Here is a 22,546-nt window from a genome sequence, read left to right on the forward strand (position 1 = left end):
GACACAGCGTACACACATGGATACTCAGTGTGTGTGGTGGTATGAACATGGAGTTGTGTGTACTTTGTATTGTCTTTAATTGTGCATTTATGTCTTTGCAATGGATGAAAATGTTGACGGTTCTCTAACTGGCCCCTCCATGTCACCAGTCGATTTGCGGGCGACGGTCTTGAAGCCTTGAGGTTGTCATTTGGCAGTCACTATCTCGGACATGACAAACGAGGGCCACATCTGACTGAAAATGTTACATGTCATATATGCATCACTGGAGGAACTCAGGTTACTCAATCTAATCTGTAACATGAGGTAATATGCTGCAGTACAGAGTAGAGGCAACACACTCCTTCATGGACATCCTACCCCACACCAAAGACCACTAGATCTAATCAGGAGAATTAAAAATAAAACGCAAAGTACCAGATTCTCTTTATTGAGTCAGAAGGGCTGTGAACAGTGATGGACACAAAATAAGACAGTTTGGATTTCTCCTCCTCACCATCATCATCATCATCATCATCAGTACATTAATCAAGAAGCTACAGAGCATAGGAAGGTTGTTTTGACTTTTATTCAGGACACACATGCTAGTTGAGCTCCTAAAGGAAACTTTATCAAATCCAAATTAGTCTCAGGGAAGAATATTCCCCCTAATATCCCCACGAAACATGAAACAGAGAAGGCAAATAGATAAACAGTACAGTGGATTAAAGTCAAAGAATACAAAAGATTCCATAGAGGATCAATATTATATACAGTATCTTACAAGGTCAAGAGGCTCCAGAACATTAAAGATTTCAAACAGACATGAGCCCAGTATGTCTCTGTACCAATGTGCAGATATAGATTTGGATCAAAGAATCAGATTAAAGGAACGATCTGGTAGCTGGAGAAACTGTGTTGACGTCTTTCCACAGGACCGTAAGAGCATATAACCTGCTCTACTGTGAACTAAGTGGAAAACTGCAATATGTAAATAGTGTTTTAATGCTTCACTCTACAAAAGGTGTTTAGCCAGCTGAAAATACACTGTCAACTGAAAGCATCCTGCTGGATGAGAGTCGACACGTTGACGGTCGGGTCTTCTTCAACTTTTACGATGACAGTTAAAAAGGGTTTTACGGATCCTCAGGTAATGAAAGCTGCTCTATCATTGAAAAACCACATAAAGCTCAAGTTCAGGAAAAGGCGAGAAATTTGACAAAGTGGAAGATGAAGAATTGAATATTTAATGTGAGACCTGAGCCTCGCTGTAGAAACTCAGTGAAGATCAGAATTAGCTTTCGCCTGAGACATCTGAACGGATCGGGCTCTGCAGCTGAATGTAGAGGAGGTGACTGCTCCCACAGCAGTGATTTGTGGGTTTTTTAGAAAGGAATGTGCTGCTTGCACCGTCTTAAAGCGTTTGTCGACTCAATACGGAAAACCACTAAATCATCGTCTCGTCAGTGTGACAAATGTGACGGCGCTCCATCTTCAGCCTCGTGTTCCTGCTTGCTCCACTGTTAATCAGTCTAAGCACAGCTGGAAGTGGAAGAAACTAGAAGAGGTGAGCGAACGGTCGACAAGTAGGCGTGGCTCTCACATCACTGCTCAGGGTTCTAACTGGTCAGCTAAATCCCAGATGTGCTGAACTGTGTGTGGAATGAGCTGCATAAAATGTAGATTCAAATTTACATCCAGACTGAACTGCATTTTCTGTTATTTCACATCGACATTCATCCACAAACCTCCCAGGAGACGAGCCTAGCTCCCACCCTGAGGCTACAGACTCCTGACATGCTAACATCTGCACTTCAGGAACACGTTGTACCGACTAGTTCATGGCTTCCACTTCCATGTCTGTGCCCAAAGACAGCTGCAGACTCACGTGTGCTGCAGAACACACAGGTTCCACACATGCAGACTAAAAAACAACACGACAATCTCTGACAGCAGAACGGAGGGCTGCTTTGGTTAACGCGTTTGGCAGGAAAACAAGAAAAGACAAAATGAGAAATCAGTGAGTGTAATGCTCAGCAACAACAGGTGGAATACAGTGCAATCATTATGGGATACATTCAGAGCGTGACGTGCATTCTGTGCAGGCTGTCTGTAGTATCTAATGTGAGCTTCATGAACATGAGAGGATGGTGAAATGAACATCCTTGTGAATATACAGATGTGGAAACCACGCATTACCAACAAATTTTAGATTACTCACTCTGAACCAAGAAAAAAAAACATATAAAGACAGAAACTGACTGACGTTAGTCCTGATCTGGTAGCATTCATTCTGGCTTTTACAAACCAACAAAGAGCACTGAGCATGAAGCCACACGAACCGATAGGGAACTTATCATTGGGCAGAGCTGGAACACCCACCTGACCAGGTAGGCCTAGAGGACCCAGAACCCCAGGGCCTCAAAGGTCTCACGTCTAATCACTATCATTTCAGTTAATACAAGCTTTAGGTATCCTTTCAGACACAAATGATGTTGAGTGATTGGCCTTTGTGCTTAAACAACTACTTTATTCTTTTCAGCTGTAGAGTCCTTGTTGGTTTCTGGGGTAAGATCATTAAACTGTTATGGACTGTGGGGCTGTGTTGGTTTGTTCTGTAACAATCTATAAATAATGCAACGTGAGTACTAAAAGGCAATAATATGTTGGTTCTTCAGAATCCAGATCAAACGAATCAAACTAGAAACGTCAAAGTGACAATTTATCAGACAGAAGAAGAACCGTCATCGCTGCTGCTCTGGTGGAAGCTGGGAGTCCAACAGTTATTCTTATGCATCCTGAAAAGTGGCAAATTCAAGTGAGTTAAATTAAATGCAGCAAATTATTCCTAATTTTTCTCTCAAGCCCTTGGGAACCCTGTAGGAGCCCACAGGAGCTTCTGGGAAATCTGAAAGGGCCCTCAGGAGGTCCATGGACTCCACTCAATGCCGCAAGCCAGCCTGTGGACTCAGAACCACTGCAGCATCCCTGGACTCCTCCAGAACAAACAGATACATGTTGGACCAGGAAGTGGCCAGTGTCACACGCTGCTGTCGTCTCAGTAGTACGTACACCAGTTGCTGTAATCACTGGGCATCAGGCCGCCAGTGATGAGCAGGATCAGGTCCACAAACCACCAGATTCCCAGGCCTCCCAAGGTGAGCAGCTTCCCCACGGCGGTGCCGGTGTGGCCCAGGCAGAAACGATCGACCCCGAAACAACCGAGGAAGAAGGAGTACAGCAGTGTGGTGATGAAGTAGTGTCCAGTATATCTGAGGAAAACCAACAACAGAGGCTCATGAGATGGTTTAAAGTCAGCTGGAATTAAACATGAACAACTGTGAAAAAATATGAATCAAGAACACGTGATTCAATCAGCTGGACTTCAGTCACTCGCAAATGTCTAATGTAAAGTGTGACAAGTTACTAAATAAACACGGCAAAGTTTAAGCAGAATTAACGGAAATACTAACGTGATTTAGGAAGCAGCAGCAGAACACCTGCAGGTCTGATCTACAAGGAGTGGATTAATTAAAGCAACACCTGCTCTGGACTGTACAGCAGGTGAGCAGAGCAGAAACTGAGCATTAGAGGATTCACAAAGGTAGCATTCATCCAAGTCCTGGACTGCAGTGAAGTCTTTGTACAGGTGCTGCTTTGATTGTGTCCTACCACTGCGACTCTCAAGTCTGTGCACTTTCTACAGCAATTAGCCTGATGTGCTGATGAACGCTGAGAAGAGTTGAACATGGGTTGACATAAAAGCATGGCAAACAATGAAGCGGTGGTTCTTTAAATGTGTCAACAGTGCCCTCTAGTGGTGAAGTCTGGTAAGGCGTTCAGTGATGGTACACATATCTCATGGTGAACACTGCACCTTTTCATCAAACCCAGTCCACATTATTCAACCAGCTCTGTTTGTTACAGTTCAAAAATTGATAGGTGCTGTAAAAATAATAATTACAATAAAGGGGGAATTATGAAAGTATCACCAAAAAAGATCATAAAACAGCAGCTTCATTTCAAAATAAAAAGGCTAGTATTTAATTATCCAGATATGTTTAATATGTGATGTTCAAATAAAAGTCAGCCTCTAACCAGACGGCTTTCATGGCTGTTTCTGTGGAGACTACAAAACTAAAAAGGCCGTCAGTGTCATTACAAACACTGACAATTCTGTTGGCTGTAAATCAAGTTAATTAATTTTTCATACTACAAAATTAATAAAATTATTTGTGAGCCAAAGAGTGGATTTAGTAAGACCTACAGAACCCAAGGATGGCTTTTAATTATTTCAAATACATTCACACAAATTATTTTAGAAAGTTAAAAAGGTGTTTTGAAATTAGAAATGCAACCGTCGCCTTGCAGCTAGAAGATCCCCGGTTCATGTCCCGGCCTTCCTGGGATCTTTCTGCATGTTCTCCCTGTACACGTGTGGCTTTTCTCCAGGTTCTCCAGCTTCCTCCCACAGTCCACAAACATGCTGAGGTTAACTGGTGATTCTAAATTGTCCATAGATGTGAATGTGAGTGTGATTTTTTGTCTCTTTATGTAGCTCTGTGACAGACTGTTACCTGTCCAGGTGAACCTTCACCCTCAGTCAGCTGGGATACACTCCAGCCCCCCATGACTCTCGTGTATAGATAATAGATGGACCTTTTATTCATGGTAGTTACCTAATTTGTGTGCACTGCTTTTTGTTGTCATTTAACATCATACTGTTCAATCAAAAAAAAACACATCCGACCTGAATCTGGCAACAGCAGTGAGCTGCTCTGAGTTGTGCTGCTGTTGGCAGAGAAGCCGGTCCTGGCCAGGCTTCTAGCAGCTCTCCTGCTGACAGTGTTACAGCTGCTGCTCTGACAAGCACAGAAGGACAGGCTTTCACCCATCTTGGCTGTCAGAGAGGAAACGCTCCTCCAGGCTCAGCCAGACTGATACTGGTTAGGTTAGGTGCAAAAGTACAGAAAAACATAAACTTGAAGCTCAGCCAGCGACTCTAATCTGATACCAGTTTGTAAGATTCAGTTCACTTCAGTTTTATCTATATAGCACCAATTCACAACATCTCATAGCACTTCACTAGCTTACCACAGTCACAGTCAAGGCAGCAGCTATAGAGAACTATCCATCCATCATCTATCAGTCCTTTGTCATTTATCTTGTGGAGGGTTGTGGGGGGTGTGGGGCCTGTCCTAGCCCACTTAGGGTGAAGGCAGGGTTCACCCTGGACAGGTTCCTCAATACAGAGACACAGACAACCAAGCACACTTACACTAATGGCTGATTCAGAATCACCAATAAACCTCAGGATGAATAAGACAGGGAGATACATTCCCTTGTGTGTGTTTGCATGTCGGTCCGGTAGGTTGTGTTTCTTTCAGGCTGCGTCCGGTGGGAGTGGCCAGGTGCACCTGTGGCCCCTTACAGTCAGTACAGACAGTTAAAGCCAACCTGGTCATCATCACCAGGGGCCCGATCAGCTGCTAGTGTGCGGTGATGGCGTCTTCTGCCTAACCCAAGAGTGTGGTGCTTTGATTTTGGAGCGGTTTTGTGTTTAATAAGCTCGTTTTGTGTTGGAACTTTTGTTATTTGTGTTATTATTTTTGTTATTAGGACTGTTTTATGGTTTTTATGGTTTTATGCTTTTCTTAGTTTTGTTTTTTTTATGGGTTATATGGTTTTATAGTAATCAAAAACTGCATTGTTTTGTTTATTATTCTGTCTGGAAAGCACTTTGGTCTTCTTCTATGTTGTTGGAAAGTGCTCTACAAATACATTTTTGATTGATTGATTATTTTGTGTAAATCAACTTTTTTTTGTTACACAATCAGTTTTCTGGCCTCTTTACCCAGCTTTTTGTTCCATTTGTTACTCCTCTCATCCCCTAGCTTTCGGGGATGTACCACAGGGAGAACATGAAAACTCCACACAGGAAGACAGCAGGCTGAGATTCTAACCCAGGATGTTTGAGCTGTGAGGTGACAGTGCTAACCACTGCAGCACCGTGTCCTGCAGTGAACCAACTGAATATCATTTAAACAATTTGTGATTTATGACCGCTGAAAAATGTTCATTATCTACTGGCATAAACAGGCAGAGAAAGGAACAAGGGAAAGCTCATCATGATTATTTGACTAACAGCGCTTGCCTCTCCGGCATTGACTACAACACCAGTGCACAGTTGCTTAGACAATCCAATATTTTCACATTATCATCACCAGAAAGATGCTGAGGTTATGCAATTCTACGTCTGTCTGTCTGTCTGTTTGTTTGTCTGTGATCAATCCACCTCTGAAACTAAATGCCAGACTGGTAGGAATCTTATCATCCACCCAGCAGAGAGAAAGCTTATCGATTTTGGTGATCTTGCAGCCTTTCCTCTGTTGCCGACATCAGTTTTAACTTTCCATTTCCTAATGAACATACCTCCTGGCCTGTTTCTCATACCAACAGTCTGAAGAAGATTGATTTTTAGGATAATCTGCCCCAACTCTGGCTGCTCTTAGAGAAATCTTCTGTCATCTACCCAGTACAGAGTTTAGTGTGACGATAACTGGGGAGATTTCTGGGTTCCAGCAGAGGTCTGCTCTCTGTCCATTGACTTCTTCTTATCAGAAAGATGTCAGAGCATCCAAGACACAGATGGTCGGTTATTTTATTATTATCGCCAACAACATTAAGTTTGGACTAGAGGTGGGAACAAATAAAGACCAGAGACTTGATATTGCACACTGGATAAATCAAAGAAAAATGTGGAACAGCAGATTAAATACAAAGCTAAAATCTAAACAAAGCAAGTATGACATAAAGTCCTCAAACTGATCTGAAACAGTGACTGCAGTCATTCACTGCTAATGCTGAACTATTACTATTCAACCCACATCAGCCACTCGGCAGAGCAATATGAGGTCAGCCCTAGCAGAGAGCACAGCTGGATCCCTGAGAGTCCAGCTGAGCTTCAGTTCAAACAGAGTGGAGGTGACGGTCTGGTTCTCAGGGTGGGCAGGGGTATGACAAAGCAGCCTGAAAGACACTGGATGACTACATGAACGTTACACCAGCTGGGTGAGTCAGCCTGTCTGCAGCTCACTGTCACACCCAGAGAAGCAAAAAATTAACAAATAAAAAGAGAAGGAATCCATGTGTGACTCAAAGTTAAATGCGCTGCACTGACAGCAGACTCAAAATAGAAAACATATCTCATATAGAGCAAAAAGTAACTGGTAATAGCCAACTGGGAGTAATTCATTTTACAAAATGTAAATAAATGTTGATTTAAAACGAGGTTGAAGCTGCAGTCCACACGGTGACTCACTCCTCACATCTACTGGGGCAACAAGTAGAACTTCTAGTTTCCTCAGATTTCTCAGGTTTGGAATTTCTTCAGAATGAAAGGCACAAAAACACACCTGGCTGAAATAAAATGGAATTAAGCTTTGAGCTGTGAAATCATCTGATTATACAAATTTTGGAGAAAAATACAAGGTTTACTGTTGGCCTCTGTCTCATTTGTAGGCACATAGGCCTAATGAAGTTACTTTTACAATGATCCTTTTCTAATTATCGATCTCAAAATGACAGTTTACAGAAGTATTTTTGCGTTACTAACCATTTTCTGACAATAATAATGAGTTACTAATGTTAAGAACATTTAATTGTCTGCACATAGCAGGGCAAACGTTACATCTTTGAACAGACTCAGCTGTTCTGTCATCTTGCTGAAGGGCCTGCCTCTTTCAGTAGCTACAGAAATCTAGTACCTAGTTAAAGCATCTAGTACTTAGGTACTAGACATTTAGAAAAAGCCATGTTGATCCATGAATATTAATGAAACACAGGTGATAGAGCAGTAATGTTGCTTTCAGTCAGATATCTTTCATGTTGCTGTCAGAAGGACTTCCAGGATTAATCCTCTAGACGTAGAAACTGATACAGACACGCTGTTGAATAGCCGTATCAATGCTATCCAACCATTCAGTATCTCCTCCCAAGCTACTAAAGCCAGACAGTAAATAGGATTTTAGTGAACAAGTGAATCATCTGTTGAAAGATGCTGCTGCATGGTAGTGGAAGGAACAGGTAACAGCGGCAGCTCTAACGCCAGGTGAGCAAGACTGATGGAGAGAGAGCACTTCTGTTAAAACCTCTCATCTGTTACTGAGGAAAGTCTGTCTGTTGCTTCACTGCAGCACAGAGGGACGCTGAGCCTTTTCTATTATACTCACAACAGACCAGACTAATAGCTGTAGCCACTGTAACCAGACACAGGATGGCAGCAGCTGTAGCTTCTAAACGCTTAGAAGATACACTACCGTTGAAAAGTTTGGGGTCACCCAGACAATTCCATGTTTTCCATGAAAACTCACACTTTTATTCATGTGCTAACATAACTTCACAAGGGTTTTCTAATCATCAATGAGCCTTTCAACACCATTAGCTAACACAATGTAGCATTAGAACACAGGAGTGATGGTTGCTGGAAATGTTCCTCTGTACCCCTATGGAGATATTCCATTAAAAATCAGCCATTTCCAGTTGTTTTAGTCAAAAGATCCAAGCTAAGAAAAACACTGTAAAGACATTTTTTGAAAACAAGGATAAACACAAACTGTGACACATCACAGTCACCAAACAGCTGATTATCCATTTAGAGTTGCATTTCTGGCCACCTGATAAATGCACTCTGAAGTTTGGAGTGACAGAAACAGCTCATATAAAGTCTTATTAAACAGCTGTGAGTCCAGTGTGGTATTGCTTACTTGATGCAGGGAACATTTCCTCTGCTCAGGAATTCTCTCGGTCCAGCACATTCTATATCATCCAGTGCTGTGCAGATAACTGGTGTGTGGTTCACCTCTTTCTGAGTCTGGCCACCCCACTAGATAAAGATACAAACAGTAAATGAGTTACATGTTCTGAATCACTCAGCGCTGGACACGGTTTTTTAAAAGCATCACTCACCCCAACGCAGCCGTGGCCCATCTCCTGATAGGCGGTGTAGTTTCCTGCATGGTCTACAGGGTCCTGACAGTAGATGAACTCCTCGGGTCTTCATCAAGCAGACAATGCACAGAACAAGAGTGAATTCAGTCACAAAAATACCTACAATGGGCAACTGTAGATACTTTTTGTATTTGTTGTTCGAGTTAAATTGTAGGTTTACATTGTAGGTAACTGTGCCAGTGCCTGTTTAAAACACTGCAAAAGCCAATAAACTGTACATGTACTTATTGTCAGTAGTGACAGTTGTCTTACATATCACTATTACTCTGATGTAAGGTCAAATTCAACCCACAAATAAAGCAAACAGTTGGATGGAAGTAAACCGCGCTAACTGACATGTCTGTATGGGGCTTCAGTCTGACAGTGAGAGCCAGAAACAGCCTGAGCACGATTGTAAAATTATATTTTAAGATCACTGCAGTAAAACAGAGGGAACGGGGTGCGTTTTTATGACATTTCAAAGATAACAACATACATATCAGAATTCTTTGACCACATCTGTGCTAGTGAATACTTATTTCTGCCTTTAGGACGTGCTCCGTTTTCCTGTAAAACACTTTATCCTCTCTGCTGTCCCACTCCTCTGTCCACTCTCTCATTAAGGTGTTTGTGTATGTTAAGGCATAGTTACTCAGTGAAGGCTCTGTTGCTGCCAGTACTGTATGTTAAGATAGAAATACAAACTACCCAGGCATTCACACAGATCGTTTAGAAGCATCTATTTGATATTGTAAGTGACCATTGCTCTCCTGTCACTCGTATTATCTTTCTTAGTAGCCTGCCTTTAAGCTTAGCAGAGGTAAACAGTCTGATCTTACAAGTAGTTTGGGTTGTGCACACAGAGCTTTTGGATTCATGTGACCAGACACTGATTTGTCGAGATCACAGTGAATGTAACAGGAGATCCTTGTGTTTCTAAACCACTAAATTGGGGATAAATGTAATTTAAAGTGATCACAACTGGTCAATGGGTCCTATCAAGCAGAGTATATCCAACACCTGTCTCACACTAACATCACCTGAGCATAGAACCTCCAGTTAAACACCGGTTGGTAAAGAACACACACCAAAGTTCATCTTTAAATAAGGACAGTTTACAATTCCATGAATCGCAGGTTCAATGCATAACAAGGAGAACATGAATTATAAAGTCAGGTTTATATTTTACCTAGTAGTGAGTTCGGCATACAGAAGAGAAACAGAAAGTGGACAGACTATGTTAATGCCGTATGTGTTGAAGTGTCACAACAGCAGCTGGTCGCAGTTAGCAACAGCTAATGCTAACGGCTCGTTCCAGCAGGTCTACCGTTAAATGTTACTTACAGAAAGCTGCAGAGGACCACCGGGGACGGAGGTCTGTACTCATAGAGCTCCGTGTAGTTTGAACTGTCCGTCGGTTCATATTTGACGACCTCCGGCTGCTCGCTGGAGGGGAGGACGGTAGCTCCCTGACCCGGAGAGGAGGCAGGAGTCTCCGTGGTCGACGAGTTCTGGGAGTGGATTCCTTCCAGACATTGTAGCAGTATGACGGTCAGCAGCAGCAGAAACTGTCCGCACAGCAGAATATAGCTGACTGAAATCATCGTCACCCTCAAAACACTGCGCTGCTCCTGATAACACAGCTAACCATGTTAGCAACGATGTTTAGCTACATCGTCTCCCGAGAATGACGTAATCAGCAAGCGTCTAGAACAGTAAAGATGCAGACGTCACACGAGTGATGTTATTAGGGTCAATATATAATTGTCCGTGGGTTATATCGTGTATACATTTTTATTAAAAGTAAAAAAAAAAAAAAGAAAGTTTTTTATGTTCTTTATGATCATGTCTTTTCCAATTCCATAGTTATTTATTATAGAAACAATCATTTATTAATACAAAATGACTGGATATCACAAAAACATCAACTAAATAACTGTCCAAATTTAACAACAACCACCTTCTAATTAGCTAAACAATAATAAAATTAGCTTATTAAATAATTGTTTTGATTGTGTTCTTTTTATTAAGTTGAGATAATCATGACAGATATTTCTTTTTTGGAAAAAGCTGGATGCCTGTCAGCTATGTTACAAAAAGTCCCACAATTATATATTGACTCACTGACTGTAACCCAAGTAAGTAATTAGGTGCTAATATGGTGACTTGCAGGTCTGAAAACATCTGGGCATCCTGGTTAAAACAGGGCTGAATTTGGCTGAAAAGCTAACATAATGCTGTTATATTGACTCTTTTCATACGAAAATGCATTTTGCATTTCATTTGGAAATCAAGATTCTAGAGTCTGGTTGAAGAGTAAAGAGACACAATATCCAAGGTATTTCAATCCAGGTTCTCTTTCTGCAGTCTGTGATGATCTAAGGCTTCGTGTCATCTGCTGGTGTTGGTCCACTGTTTTATGAAGCACAAAGTCAATGCATCATCTACCAGGAGATTTTAGGGATCTTTATGCCTTTATCTGCTGACAATCTTAATGGAGAAATGGATTTTCAGCAGGACTTAGCACCTGTCTGCAGAGACAAAACTACTACCAAATGGTTTTCTCACTCTAGTGTTACTGTGTTTCATTGGCTAGATAAGTCCTTTAAGTCCAGTCAGTTTAATTTTGGATTTTTTGATTGATCCTGAAATCAAAAATCCAGTATGAAATTCATAAAAATCTTTCTATTAATTTCATACTGGATTTTTGATTTCATGAACTATCAGCCATAATCATTAAAACTGAAACTAAAAATGCTTGAAATATTTCACATTATGTTATATATAGATACATGCATATTAAAATGGAATGTGGATTGCCACCTGTCTAACCTGTTAATTTTATTTTTATATGCCGAATGCAGTTTTATTATTCACCGGAATACTGCTGAAGGTGTGTTCATGTCAGCTTTGCATACATGTACTCAGTTACACGTTAATGTACGCCCAGATAAATCTAATGTTCTGCAATAATGAAGACTTAATGTTCAGTCTTACGTCTCCAGCTGATTCCACTGTGGTCAGGACGGAGGCTTTTCAGTCTTTGAAGAAAAAAAGGCTAAAAAATCTCATAGACAAATATCCTCTTTAAACACTAAAGAGCCAACATGTTTCGGATATTTTGGTTAATAATTTTTCATAAAATTTCACAGGTAAGAATTGTGGAATCATGTTAACATTCCATTGAGGTGTTTGCTTGATTTATACTTGCCTTATTATGTCAAACTTCATTTAGAAACCTCTCAATTTAACACAAGGTGCTAACAACCTGAATGTAGATGAGGCATTAATTCAGCATCCATGTTAAGAACTAACTAGGAGATGATGACGAGGTGGTAAGAAACCCTCAGATAAATGAGACAAACTCAGGGATGCGCCGATATTACTTTAAAATGTCTTCACTCTCTCTGCCGTGGTATTTGTTTCTGTGTGTGTGATTAAAGTTCTGCAAAGAGCGAAGGAGATATATCAATACAGCATTAATATTAGAACCAAGAATATGAACACAGAACATGTGTAGGAATTTCAATGATTTAAATAAAAAAGAAACATATAATGTACAGAATGCACATCTTCATGGCTGGAAAGACAACAACAGAAAGCAGGCAGGACATGACCTGGTCCATCGTATTGGGCTTTTTATTTGTTTGTTTTAAAACTGGGGTTCTCCCCTGTCAATGTCAAAAACAGATCCTGTCCACATAAGCACTGTTAAAAAAAGATAGAAAACACAACTGAAGCAGCGTAAGAGCCAAACCAGCAGACATTCATGTAGCTCTAAAGCCATTGTGTCCATTCAGAAGCATAGAAGAAAGCTATTAATTTAGCCAGGCTGCCAACAATGATGCTTCAGCCAAGAAGGGAATCACATGTGTGGAGTCATTCCTCAATATGTAATAACATGTTCTGTTTGTGGTGATGGATCTGCTATCCTGCTATCCCCACCCCCCTCATCCCCACCTCACCCCAACCCAACCGGTGGAGGCAGATAGCTGCCTCCCCTGAACCTGGTTCTGTCAGAGGCTTTTCCCCCCTAACTATTTTAGGATTTCTTTTTGGTTCCTTCCCACCGTCGCTGACTGCTTGGCCACAGGGAATCCAAGGGCAGCTGTGGATTGTTGGGTTCTTTGCTCCGCTTAAAATCTGTAAGGTTTGCACCTCATTATGTTAATCACTGTGGGATGATGTTGCGCTATTTCCACCACCGTTCAAAAAGTTTGGGGTCACTTAGAAATGTCCTCATTTTTGAAAGAAAAGCAATTTTTTTCAATGAAGATAACATTAAATTAATGATAAATCCAGTGTAGACATTGTTAATGTGGTAAATGGCTATTCAAGCTGGAAACAGCTGATTTTTAATGGAATATCTCCATAGAGGTACAGAGGAACATTTCCAGCAACCATCACTCCTGTGTTCTAATGCTACATTGTGTTAGCTAATGGTGTTGAAAGGATCATTGATGATTAGAAAACCCTTGTGCCAGTTATGTTTGAACATGGATAAAAGTGTGGGTTTTCATTTAAAACATGGAATTGTCGATGAGCCCAGACTTTTGACCGGTAGTGTAATTAATCCATAAACATGACAAAATGTTAACAAGGTTAGCAGCAGTCATGTTAATGATGAGGAGACGACAGCTGTCTGTACATCAACCCTGTAGAAAGAATTCTGAATATGTTCACCCTGGAAAAAGGTTTCTTCACCTTCCTATAACTGCATTTGCATGTGGATGAAAGGCCAAACCACACAGAGAAAGTTTTAAAACTACCCATGTTCATGTGGACCAGACCTCTATAAGCTTGTTAAGGTCTAAAAGGTTCAACTAGGAAGGAAATATCATCCACAAGCAGTAGAGTTTGATTCTCCCTGGGATTGGAGGCTGAGTCCAGTGAGTCTTGGTGAGGACTCAGGCTGCATCTAACCTCAATAAAATCACAGCTGAATGTTATTTATGAACTTCTGCTTTATTAGATTACATGTTGAACTAAAACGCTCTTTGCAGCGCAGTGATTAAATCTGAAGTGTTGTCAGGTGAAACAGTGCACACTTGGCCATTTCTATGTTTTATTGTGGAATAAGTTTGGTGTCAGCAGATCACATGCAGGGACGCTTTAAAGCAGCAGAACCCCTCTAGAGTCAGCACTGCCCTCCTGCTCCTGACTCCTCCTGGCTGCAGTCAGATCCGTCCGCTGAGGCCTTCTCCTCCGTCTGAGGCAGCGTTAGTAGCTCTGGAGTGAGATATTTGATGCCGCCGCCCCCCACATAAGGAACAGATGAAGATATGAAGGGAGCGGAGAAATATTCCGGGCTGTGGAGGCTTGAACAGGTTCTGAAATCCTCTCTGGACCGCAGTGGCGGGATGAAGTTTTGGGCTGATGCTGCAGAGAAGCTGGAGTAGGGATAAAACAGGAAGCCTCTGAGATGTGACAGACTCATCAGGTCCTGGGAACAAGAAGAAAACATATGAGATTATCAGTCACTGCTGGATGATTAGAAGGACCCTGACAAGCAGAAAGAGCAGAAACACTGATGTCCTGCTGTAATAATGTCACTAACAATGTCATTTAAATATGTTTATTATTTTATAGCCGCATTCAAAACTGTTATCAGATTTTTTTTTTAAATAATAAAAACAGCAATGAGACTTTTTTAACAGTTTAAATCAAAAAAATAAATATTATACATACAATCCTTATTGAAGAAAACTGTTAAATGAATATTTCTACTACCATGCAATTTGCAGGATTCATTACATTAAAACAAATCGTATTAACATTCCTGTATGAGTGATCGTCCTTGAGATCACTTACTTTGAATTACTTTGTTTTTTCTCCAAATCATTCAAGAGGGCCATATTATATAACACTTTTTATTCTAGGTCTCATATTTAACATCCAATTTCTTTGATAATTCACTACTTAGCTATGATATATGAGGATTTTTCCAAGAAAGTCCCTCACAATTTAGTGCTAATCAGAAGAGAAAGTGTCTGCAGTTAAGTACCTGCTTGTTCTGCTAGTTTTTAGGAAAAACTACAAGAAATTATGGGTGTTATATTTTTATTCTTTCACTGAGCTCTATTTGTTGAACACAAGGTCAGTTTGAAACACTAAAGAATATCTACTGCAGCTGAAAACTACAGAGAAGCCTGGAATTCAACCAACATTCAGCTGAAACCTCAGTAAAATGAAGGAATATGATAACAAATGATGAATATTTACTGATGCAAAAGCAGATCAATAGTGTAAAATACCTCAAAACCATGAAGAGTACAAACAGTTACCAACTAAGGTCCTCAACAACTGTAGCAATTAATTCTCTATTTTCCTAGAAATCATACAGAAAGATTTCAGAAAATTAGTTTGAAAGTACATGTTAAAAAAATGTTCATAAATATTGCAAATGTATACCCCGACACTTTTATGGGAGGGCATTATTTTAATAATAAGAAAAAGTATGTGTGTCTAGTTAACAATGAGTTAAACCCTCCCACCCTAAATATGTCAGTTTTTACTGAGTTTATTTTTCAAACCTCACTCTGGTGATGGAGACTCTGAGACTTTAAGGTTAATTCTCTAAGTGTCTCTGATAAATAGAGCTTGTTCATTCTGGCCTTACAGCTGTGGAGCTGTTGCTGGATGAATTCTGTTTTTCTTATTATTTTAAAATTAGCGTCAGGCTTACATCTACAATATTACAATATTCTGCTCTGACGCTGAAGGACAGATTCACGGTTTCAAATCTGTCCATGCTGAAACGACAGTCAGGTCCAGATGTTCTTCATGTAGTAAAATGTTCCCAACATAGTAAGAATACTGTCACAGTTTACTATGGAGAACTCTGACATGAAGCCGACACATTTAGATCCCGTCAGATTAATTTACAGGAGTCTAAGCAGAGCTCCAGTCAGTCAACATTTCTTCTGCAGCTACACATTATTCTGTCTGAATTTCCTCTCAGCAAACAACAAAAAGGGATTTACTTTGTAAAACTAACGTGTCATCAAACTGGAGAGTATTTTTTCACAGAAACACAGCTGCAGATTATTAGCTGCATTCAGAGAACAGGAGCTAAATGTGATTCAGAGTTTATATGAAAATTAGACTTTTCTCAGATAGCGGTTTTGGGTTTTTTTTGCCTTTATTTAGATGAACACTGTAGAGACAGAAAGGAGATGAGAGGAATATCATGTAGCTAAGGTCTGACCAGCCAGGATGTGAACTGGGGACTCGTTAGATGTGGTATTTACTCTGACCACTCACCCAAACAGACTGGAAAATACATTTAGTCCAGTAGTTTGCTAGTTTTTTCTATGCTGCTAGATTTCTTGGGCTGTATTTGAACTATTACCTCCTACTATTAAGACGAAACATGAACTGACTTTATACAGTTGACTGAACATTAAAATGCTGCTTGCACATACACTAATGAACCAGTCAAAATTATATCACACTATTACAGTACGTTACACTCTAAGGCAGGGGTGCCAAACGTATGGCCCGTGGGCCAAAACCGGCACGCCAGAGGGTCCAATCTGGGAGTGTAAAAATTACAGAAGACATTAAGTGCAAATTGCATAACCGTAACTTCTAGACCTTGAGGAGTCGTTTTGATCATAAAGTAAAATACTGTATTGTTTAGTAGCTCTAGATAGCTGTGACTAAATGTTGTGTTCCTTTGTAGACACTCTGTGATCTGGAAGTTGTAATGTGGAAATGATAAACTGAGGTTGAATGTTGATGAAACTGAACTTATTTTTCTTCATAAATTTCAGGTTCTTCGTAATCTTATGTAAAAAGATAATTCATTCAATGTGAACATTTTCAGAATGTGCACTAAAACCAAGGGAAACATGTGGAGTTGTGGTTATTTATAGGTTATTATGCTGTGATTTTACTGGTCACTGGAGATCAAACTGGGCTGAATGTGGAACCTGCACTAGAATGAGTTTGACTCCTCTGCTCTAAGGGAACAGCTGTTGGCAGAATGTATACTATAATAGTTTATATTTTAGAGTAATGTGATTTTTCTGGGCTATCCTCTAAGAACTACTTTTAAAAGAACTTTTAACTACTGGTCAAAACATCTGAAGCTGACTCCATCAGTAAGGGTATTTAATATGCTCTAGAAAGTATTTCATGTCGTGTCGTGTACCTGTACCAGCGCGTGCTGTTGGAGGCTCATGGGAAATGGAGTCCTGGCCGGCGTTGTCAGGCTCAGTCCACACGGCACTGCTCTGTCCAGGCTGTACCAGGAATTCACCTGAGCAGACTGGAAAACACTGTTGGAGCTCCTGGGATCCTGCAGATAGAGTCTGTCTTTTTCTGGAGAACAAACACAGCCGTGCGTAAAAGTGCCGTGTAGTTTGCGGAGCTGTTCCTTGTCAGAGTCTCGTGTCGGGCAGCATCCTGCTCCGTCAGCTGTTTTACTGACGACGTGGTTTTGTTCGGCCTCCGTTTCTCTCTGCATCGTCCTCTCTGTGACGGGAACCTGGGGCTCGGTTTCTGTTTCATGGGGGGACTTCTGCTCCTCTCGTCCACCGTTCTGCTCATGGTCCTCTTTGTCACTGTCGCTTTCACGGGCATCTTACAAAAAATATAAAAATAAAACAACAACAAAAAGAGAAAGTTAGTTTAGGAATCACACTGCAGGCGTTGTACTGACAGTGTGGATATTAAGAAGGTTAATAAAGTGTATTTTTGCACCTGAAGACTTGGAATTGTCTGAATATTGTGGACACGAGTCTTTTACAGGTTCAGGTTTCACATCTGTCATCCTCATCTCTTTAGGCCTCGGTGATGAAAGCTGTAGTTTCCTGATTAATGAAAAGAAGAGAAAACAATCAGTAACGACATTCTCTAAAGATCTCTAAGGGTTATTTTGTTTTGTTATATTTCAGTCTGAAAAAATGAACCAGCATTAAATTTATGCAACCATTGATTTTAATTAAGGGTTTCGTTAAACTGATAGAAGTAAATCAAACAAACTGAGACACGGATTCATGCAGCATGCAGTATCTAATCACTGAAAGGGACAAAAGAATGAATTTGATTTAATGAAAGCGGTAAAGCAGCCCTTTCACTCATATTTTTAAGTTTAAACATCTATTTTATTGTATTTTGTAATTATTCTGCAGCTCATTCATGGAGAGAAAGGATTTGTGTTGCTTACTGACCATCTATTTAAACTTGACAAATGTTGAATGAAGTTTTGTTCTGAGCTGAAATCACTCTGTTTTAAATTGGCCTAATTACCCTGAAACTTTTTACAGCCACAGAGAATCTCATGTGTGAAGTTCAGGAGATTCTCGTTGATCCGATACATCTCTCATGTTCCATCCTGCCAGAAGAGGAATATTAAGAAAAAGAAGAACTACATTATTTCTGTGTGATATAAATCACAGCTTTGTTCTGTTTATTCAACTAGACTCTGATGACAGGAATACGACTGGTTTATGGAAGAATCAATCTGCTTCTAAAATGACATTTTAAACATACATTTGGGTCTTCAGAGTCTCGGACTAAATACTCCTCTATGTGAGTAAATACATCCAGTTATTACTGATACTGAGCAAATGTTGGCAGGATTTTTGGGAATATTTACATCAGATGAAAGCTTGTTTAACACGGTGGTTACTTTATACGCTTTAGAGACTTATTTCAGTTTGTGTACTGGTAATAAATAAAGAATTCACTTGGAATTAATTTCCAGCTCAGAATTATTTACTGTTGAGAAATAATTAAAACAGACTCATTATATCAAAGTTCAAAGTTTCAAAGTTTATTTGTTTAGCCCTTTCCAACAGCCCAAAGGGTGACCAAATAAAGTAAAACAAGAAAATAACTTAAAAACAATACAGTAACTTAAAACAGGACAAACAATCACACTCGCACTCAAACCTATAGGGGCAAATTTAGAATAATCTATTAACCTCAGCATATATTGTGATAAATCCAAAGAATTTTGTTGTATTGAACTTTGATTTTTAAATCAGGACAAAATTACGGCTATGGCCCTATGAAGAAATACATATACACATATTTACTGCTTTAGTTAAACATATTTGTGAGGCATTTGGGCATTTCCAGGTTTTACTCCACCACATTTGTGATAATAACAACAACAACAACAACAATAATAATAATACATCAAAACAACCGTGTCCTAATGAGGCATTTTGTAGATTATTTTTGTTCGACTACATTTACATTTGTAGATAAAAAAGATGAATGAATCACAGAATTAAATCAGGAATTACTTGTCATAATAATCATTCTTATTTTTATTAGTTGTTGTAGCTGCTGTTGTTGAAAAAATAAACTTTTCACTGCTGCACGAGTTTTCAGCTTAAAACTGGGTTAAATCACTGCTGTCAGAAAGTGTCCTGACTTCCACCACCACTTATTTCTAATTAATTAGAATTAAACCAATCACTTGCCTCTTTTCTCTTCTCCCGTTTCCTGTGTCTCGGAATCCTTTGGCGAAAGGATTGTTGTCTATTTTCAGTTGTGTGATCTGAGAATTGGAACAAATGCGACACATTTCTTAATGCCACGTGTTCATTATATATCTTATATATTTAAACACCGAAGCGTCATTACTTACCTTGTCATTTTGGTAAGCTGTTACTGCGATAAAGTCTGTCTCAGAGAACACATAGGTCCTAAAGGTGCTATAAGGCAGCTTCAGGATGTCATTAGCCTTCACTATGTGAAATCTGGGTTGGTATTTGTGCATCGAGTTTAAGATTGTCTGAAAATAAAAGAACAACAAAGACGTTATTCCAGATTGTCAGACATAATGAGAAAAAAAGCTCAGTTGTCTTGTTTTATGATCTAGTCATAAAATAACGCTTAATATTCTGCACATACAGATGATCAGAAGGCCGCAAACCTCGCGTCTTGTTATTACTTTAAACTGCGTATATAACGTGCTTGGATTAAAAACTCACAAATCCGTGTTTGTCAGATATGTTGTTGGTGAGTTTCAGTTTGTGGAAGTTGACCACTTTGGACATCCACTGCTCGCCCGTTGCCGGACTGTCCGGATGGATGTACATGCGTTTGGGCATCTCCGGGTCCGCCTTCCCCGCCACCATCCAACGCGAGTTATGGAATTTATATCTGCAGTCATCAGCAGCTACGATGTCCAACAGGAGAATGTATTTGGCTTTTCTGTCCATCCCGGTGCACCTGGCTTTGAGTGGAGGAAACATGCGCCTGCGGGAAGAAGCAGAGAACAGGGAATAAAGGTTCTGGTGACTTTTTCTATTCATGCGTAAATCTGAGAAATTTACCTCCCGGATTTGGTAATGACCATTTCTGTGCCGCACTTGTGGAACTGTCTCCAAAGGTCGCTGGCTTCTAAATAAACTTTGGGGTCATCCTCTACGGCTTCCTCGTTGTCCAGAATGTCGGGAGGCCGACAAAATATCGCAGACTGCTCTAGTGGCGACGTGTGAATACTTGGCTCCGCGATGGCATCCAGACATGGATCTGATCCTCTGGAGGACACGGCGATAGCCGGGAACAGAGAGGGTCCGACCAGCAGAGTCCCGTTCGGGGCCGCATCTCCGACTCGTGCTGAAAAAGTTTGTGGCTCCTCTCCTGGGGCGCACAGCTTTGAGAAGCTGCGCATGGTCTCCAAAGGAAAAACGACTTTTACGCGCGACTCTGCTGGGATTATACTTGTATGTGCTGCCGAGCCCCTGTGAGTAAAAGTACCAACATCTTTAAAAAAAAAAATCACTAAAAGGCGTTAAATGTCACAACTCTTATACGAGTTTTGCTTTTTCTTTGGGATGTTTGTCTTAGAAAAACCCTGCCCACAGTCCAGTGCGCTCTAATGCATCCCAGCCTGTTTCCAAGCTGATTTGCTCCTTGACACGTGTGGACTCAGTGTGACACCCAGCAGTGGGTGGGGTTTCCTTGATGTTGCACTTTATGCGGAGGAAAATGCTGCTTCAAGTTTTTTCACAGACTGATGAAGCTGCTTGTGACATCTTGGGGTTGAACTGTTTCTTTACCAATTACAAAACCCAACACCAAATCATCCTCTCTATTAAGCACACAAATATCTAACTTGGGTTTTGTGGCTGGTGTGTATCAAGATTTGCCTTAAAATATGATAGAAATATAATGTTGGCCCATCAGAAGATGATGAACACCCAGCAGCAACATCAATGAGATCTGAGCTGCAATTGAAAATTCTGATACAGACACCAACTTCCTTGACTTCCCACATCAATCCAGCGTCCTGTGGTTTGATGTGGTCTGTCCTCCCATGCAGCGCTGTGGGGACAGTGTGCAGGCCTCGCCTCTGTGGAGAAGCAGCCCTCTGCCAGCGATTGTCCCGGCTGGATTAGACTCTGGGTTTGGTTACAGGCTTTTTATTGCTCAATAGTCCATGACAGCGGAGGAACGTCCCAGGGCAAACTTTCCGTGAGTGAGGGCAGCAGGTTCAGGATACATGTGTGCCTCCCGTGATGTGCAGCGCTGCAGGGGCTGTAGAGCATGTCAGCATGACGAGGTGGCGCTCATCATGAAGTCTCATCAGAACACGAAGCCTAAAAATAGACTCTGTGCTGTCCTCATAAATCAAAACAATCAATTCCCAAAATCAAAGTTACCAAAAGCTGCTCGGCGTTTGCACATCTTCAGTGTGTGTTTGATAAACACATTAAGACTAATATTTATTGTGACATAATTCATTTCACACTTCAAGACCCTTTATTTGTGTTTTTAAAAAACATTTTGCGTCCTTGGAAACATGAATTCATTCGGGAATTTTCAGCCACCTCCCACAGTCTTTAAAACTTCATCCGATATATGTGTCGTATGTATTGATAAAAGCTGATGGAGGCGACTGAGAGCTCAGAGAGAAATGTGGAGTATCAACTAAGATGCTGTAGCCAAAGACACATTTCACACACTGAACTATGTTACGTTTATTTTGCACACAACATTGCGTTACAGCCAGTGTTTTCAGCAATCTTATGGTGAAAATGCTGCATTGCTGTTGTCAAGTAAACTATTTTAAGGTGAGGTTAGGTTTAGGCAGCCGAAACACTTGGTTAAGTTTAGAGAAAGTCGGTACTTGGTTGTTCGGTCGACCCAGGATTAGGGTTAGAACTGATGTGAAGGTTATGAAATTTTCTCAGTGACTTTTTCCATTTCAGTCCGATAACTAAAGTAGTTTGGAAGGAAGAGTCAAAGTGAATACAGAGCCTGTGTTCCCCTCATGACAAAACGTGGAAGACTCTGGATCATTTCATGATTGAAGGTTTAGATGAGTAGGTTAAAAGTGGTGCAGCAAGTCTTTGAGCTGAAGACGATTAAGGTTAGAATATGCTGTTGGGTGTTTTAAAAAATCTTGGAGTCGATCAGGATTTCTTGAGCAAAGGTTTGGGTTTGAAGTCAGGAGACTGCAACTGCTTAAACTGATACCATATGCTGATACCATATGTCCTGCAGACAGTTCCTGTGTCTGTCGGAGAAACATTCATTTCTATTCAGTCACAAAGTACATCCCACAGCTTGCAGAGAGCATTTTAATCAAATTGTAACTTTTGCTAAAGCC

At 40.5% G+C, this 22,546-nt stretch overlaps 2 protein-coding genes across 3 annotated transcripts; both read right to left on the bottom strand.

Moving 5' to 3' along the window:
• Nucleotides 1-414: 414 nt before the first annotated feature.
• On the bottom strand, nt 415-10,668 carry tm2d2 (TM2 domain containing 2). The gene is made up of 4 exons (XM_023273726.3): nt 10,312-10,668; nt 8,947-9,034; nt 8,745-8,863; nt 415-3,251 (listed from the first exon to the last, which is right to left on the bottom strand). Exons 1-4 carry the CDS (start codon nt 10,569-10,571, stop codon nt 3,038-3,040), a joined length of 681 nt encoding a protein of 226 aa, XP_023129494.1. The 5' UTR covers nt 10,572-10,668; the 3' UTR covers nt 415-3,037.
• A 1,919-nt stretch (nt 10,669-12,587) lies between these two features.
• tbx3b (T-box transcription factor 3b) lies at nt 12,588-21,055 on the bottom strand. 2 transcript variants are annotated; one of them, XM_055011168.1, is made up of 7 exons: nt 20,265-21,055; nt 19,920-20,187; nt 19,574-19,720; nt 19,407-19,483; nt 17,674-17,783; nt 17,129-17,553; nt 12,588-14,410 (listed from the first exon to the last, which is right to left on the bottom strand). In XM_055011168.1, the coding sequence occupies exons 1-7, from the start codon at nt 20,603-20,605 to the stop codon at nt 14,105-14,107; spliced, it is 1,674 nt and encodes a 557-aa protein (XP_054867143.1). In that variant the 5' UTR covers nt 20,606-21,055; the 3' UTR covers nt 12,588-14,104. The 2 variants fall into 2 exon arrangements, with proteins under 2 accessions (XP_054867143.1, XP_054867142.1); XM_055011167.1 differs by having other exon boundaries at nt 17,123-17,553.
• Nucleotides 21,056-22,546: the final 1,491 nt, after the last annotated feature.

The sequence above is a fragment of the Amphiprion ocellaris genome, chromosome 6 (assembly GCF_022539595.1).
Source record: "Amphiprion ocellaris isolate individual 3 ecotype Okinawa chromosome 6, ASM2253959v1, whole genome shotgun sequence".
Classification (NCBI taxonomy): Eukaryota; Metazoa; Chordata; class Actinopteri; family Pomacentridae; genus Amphiprion; species Amphiprion ocellaris.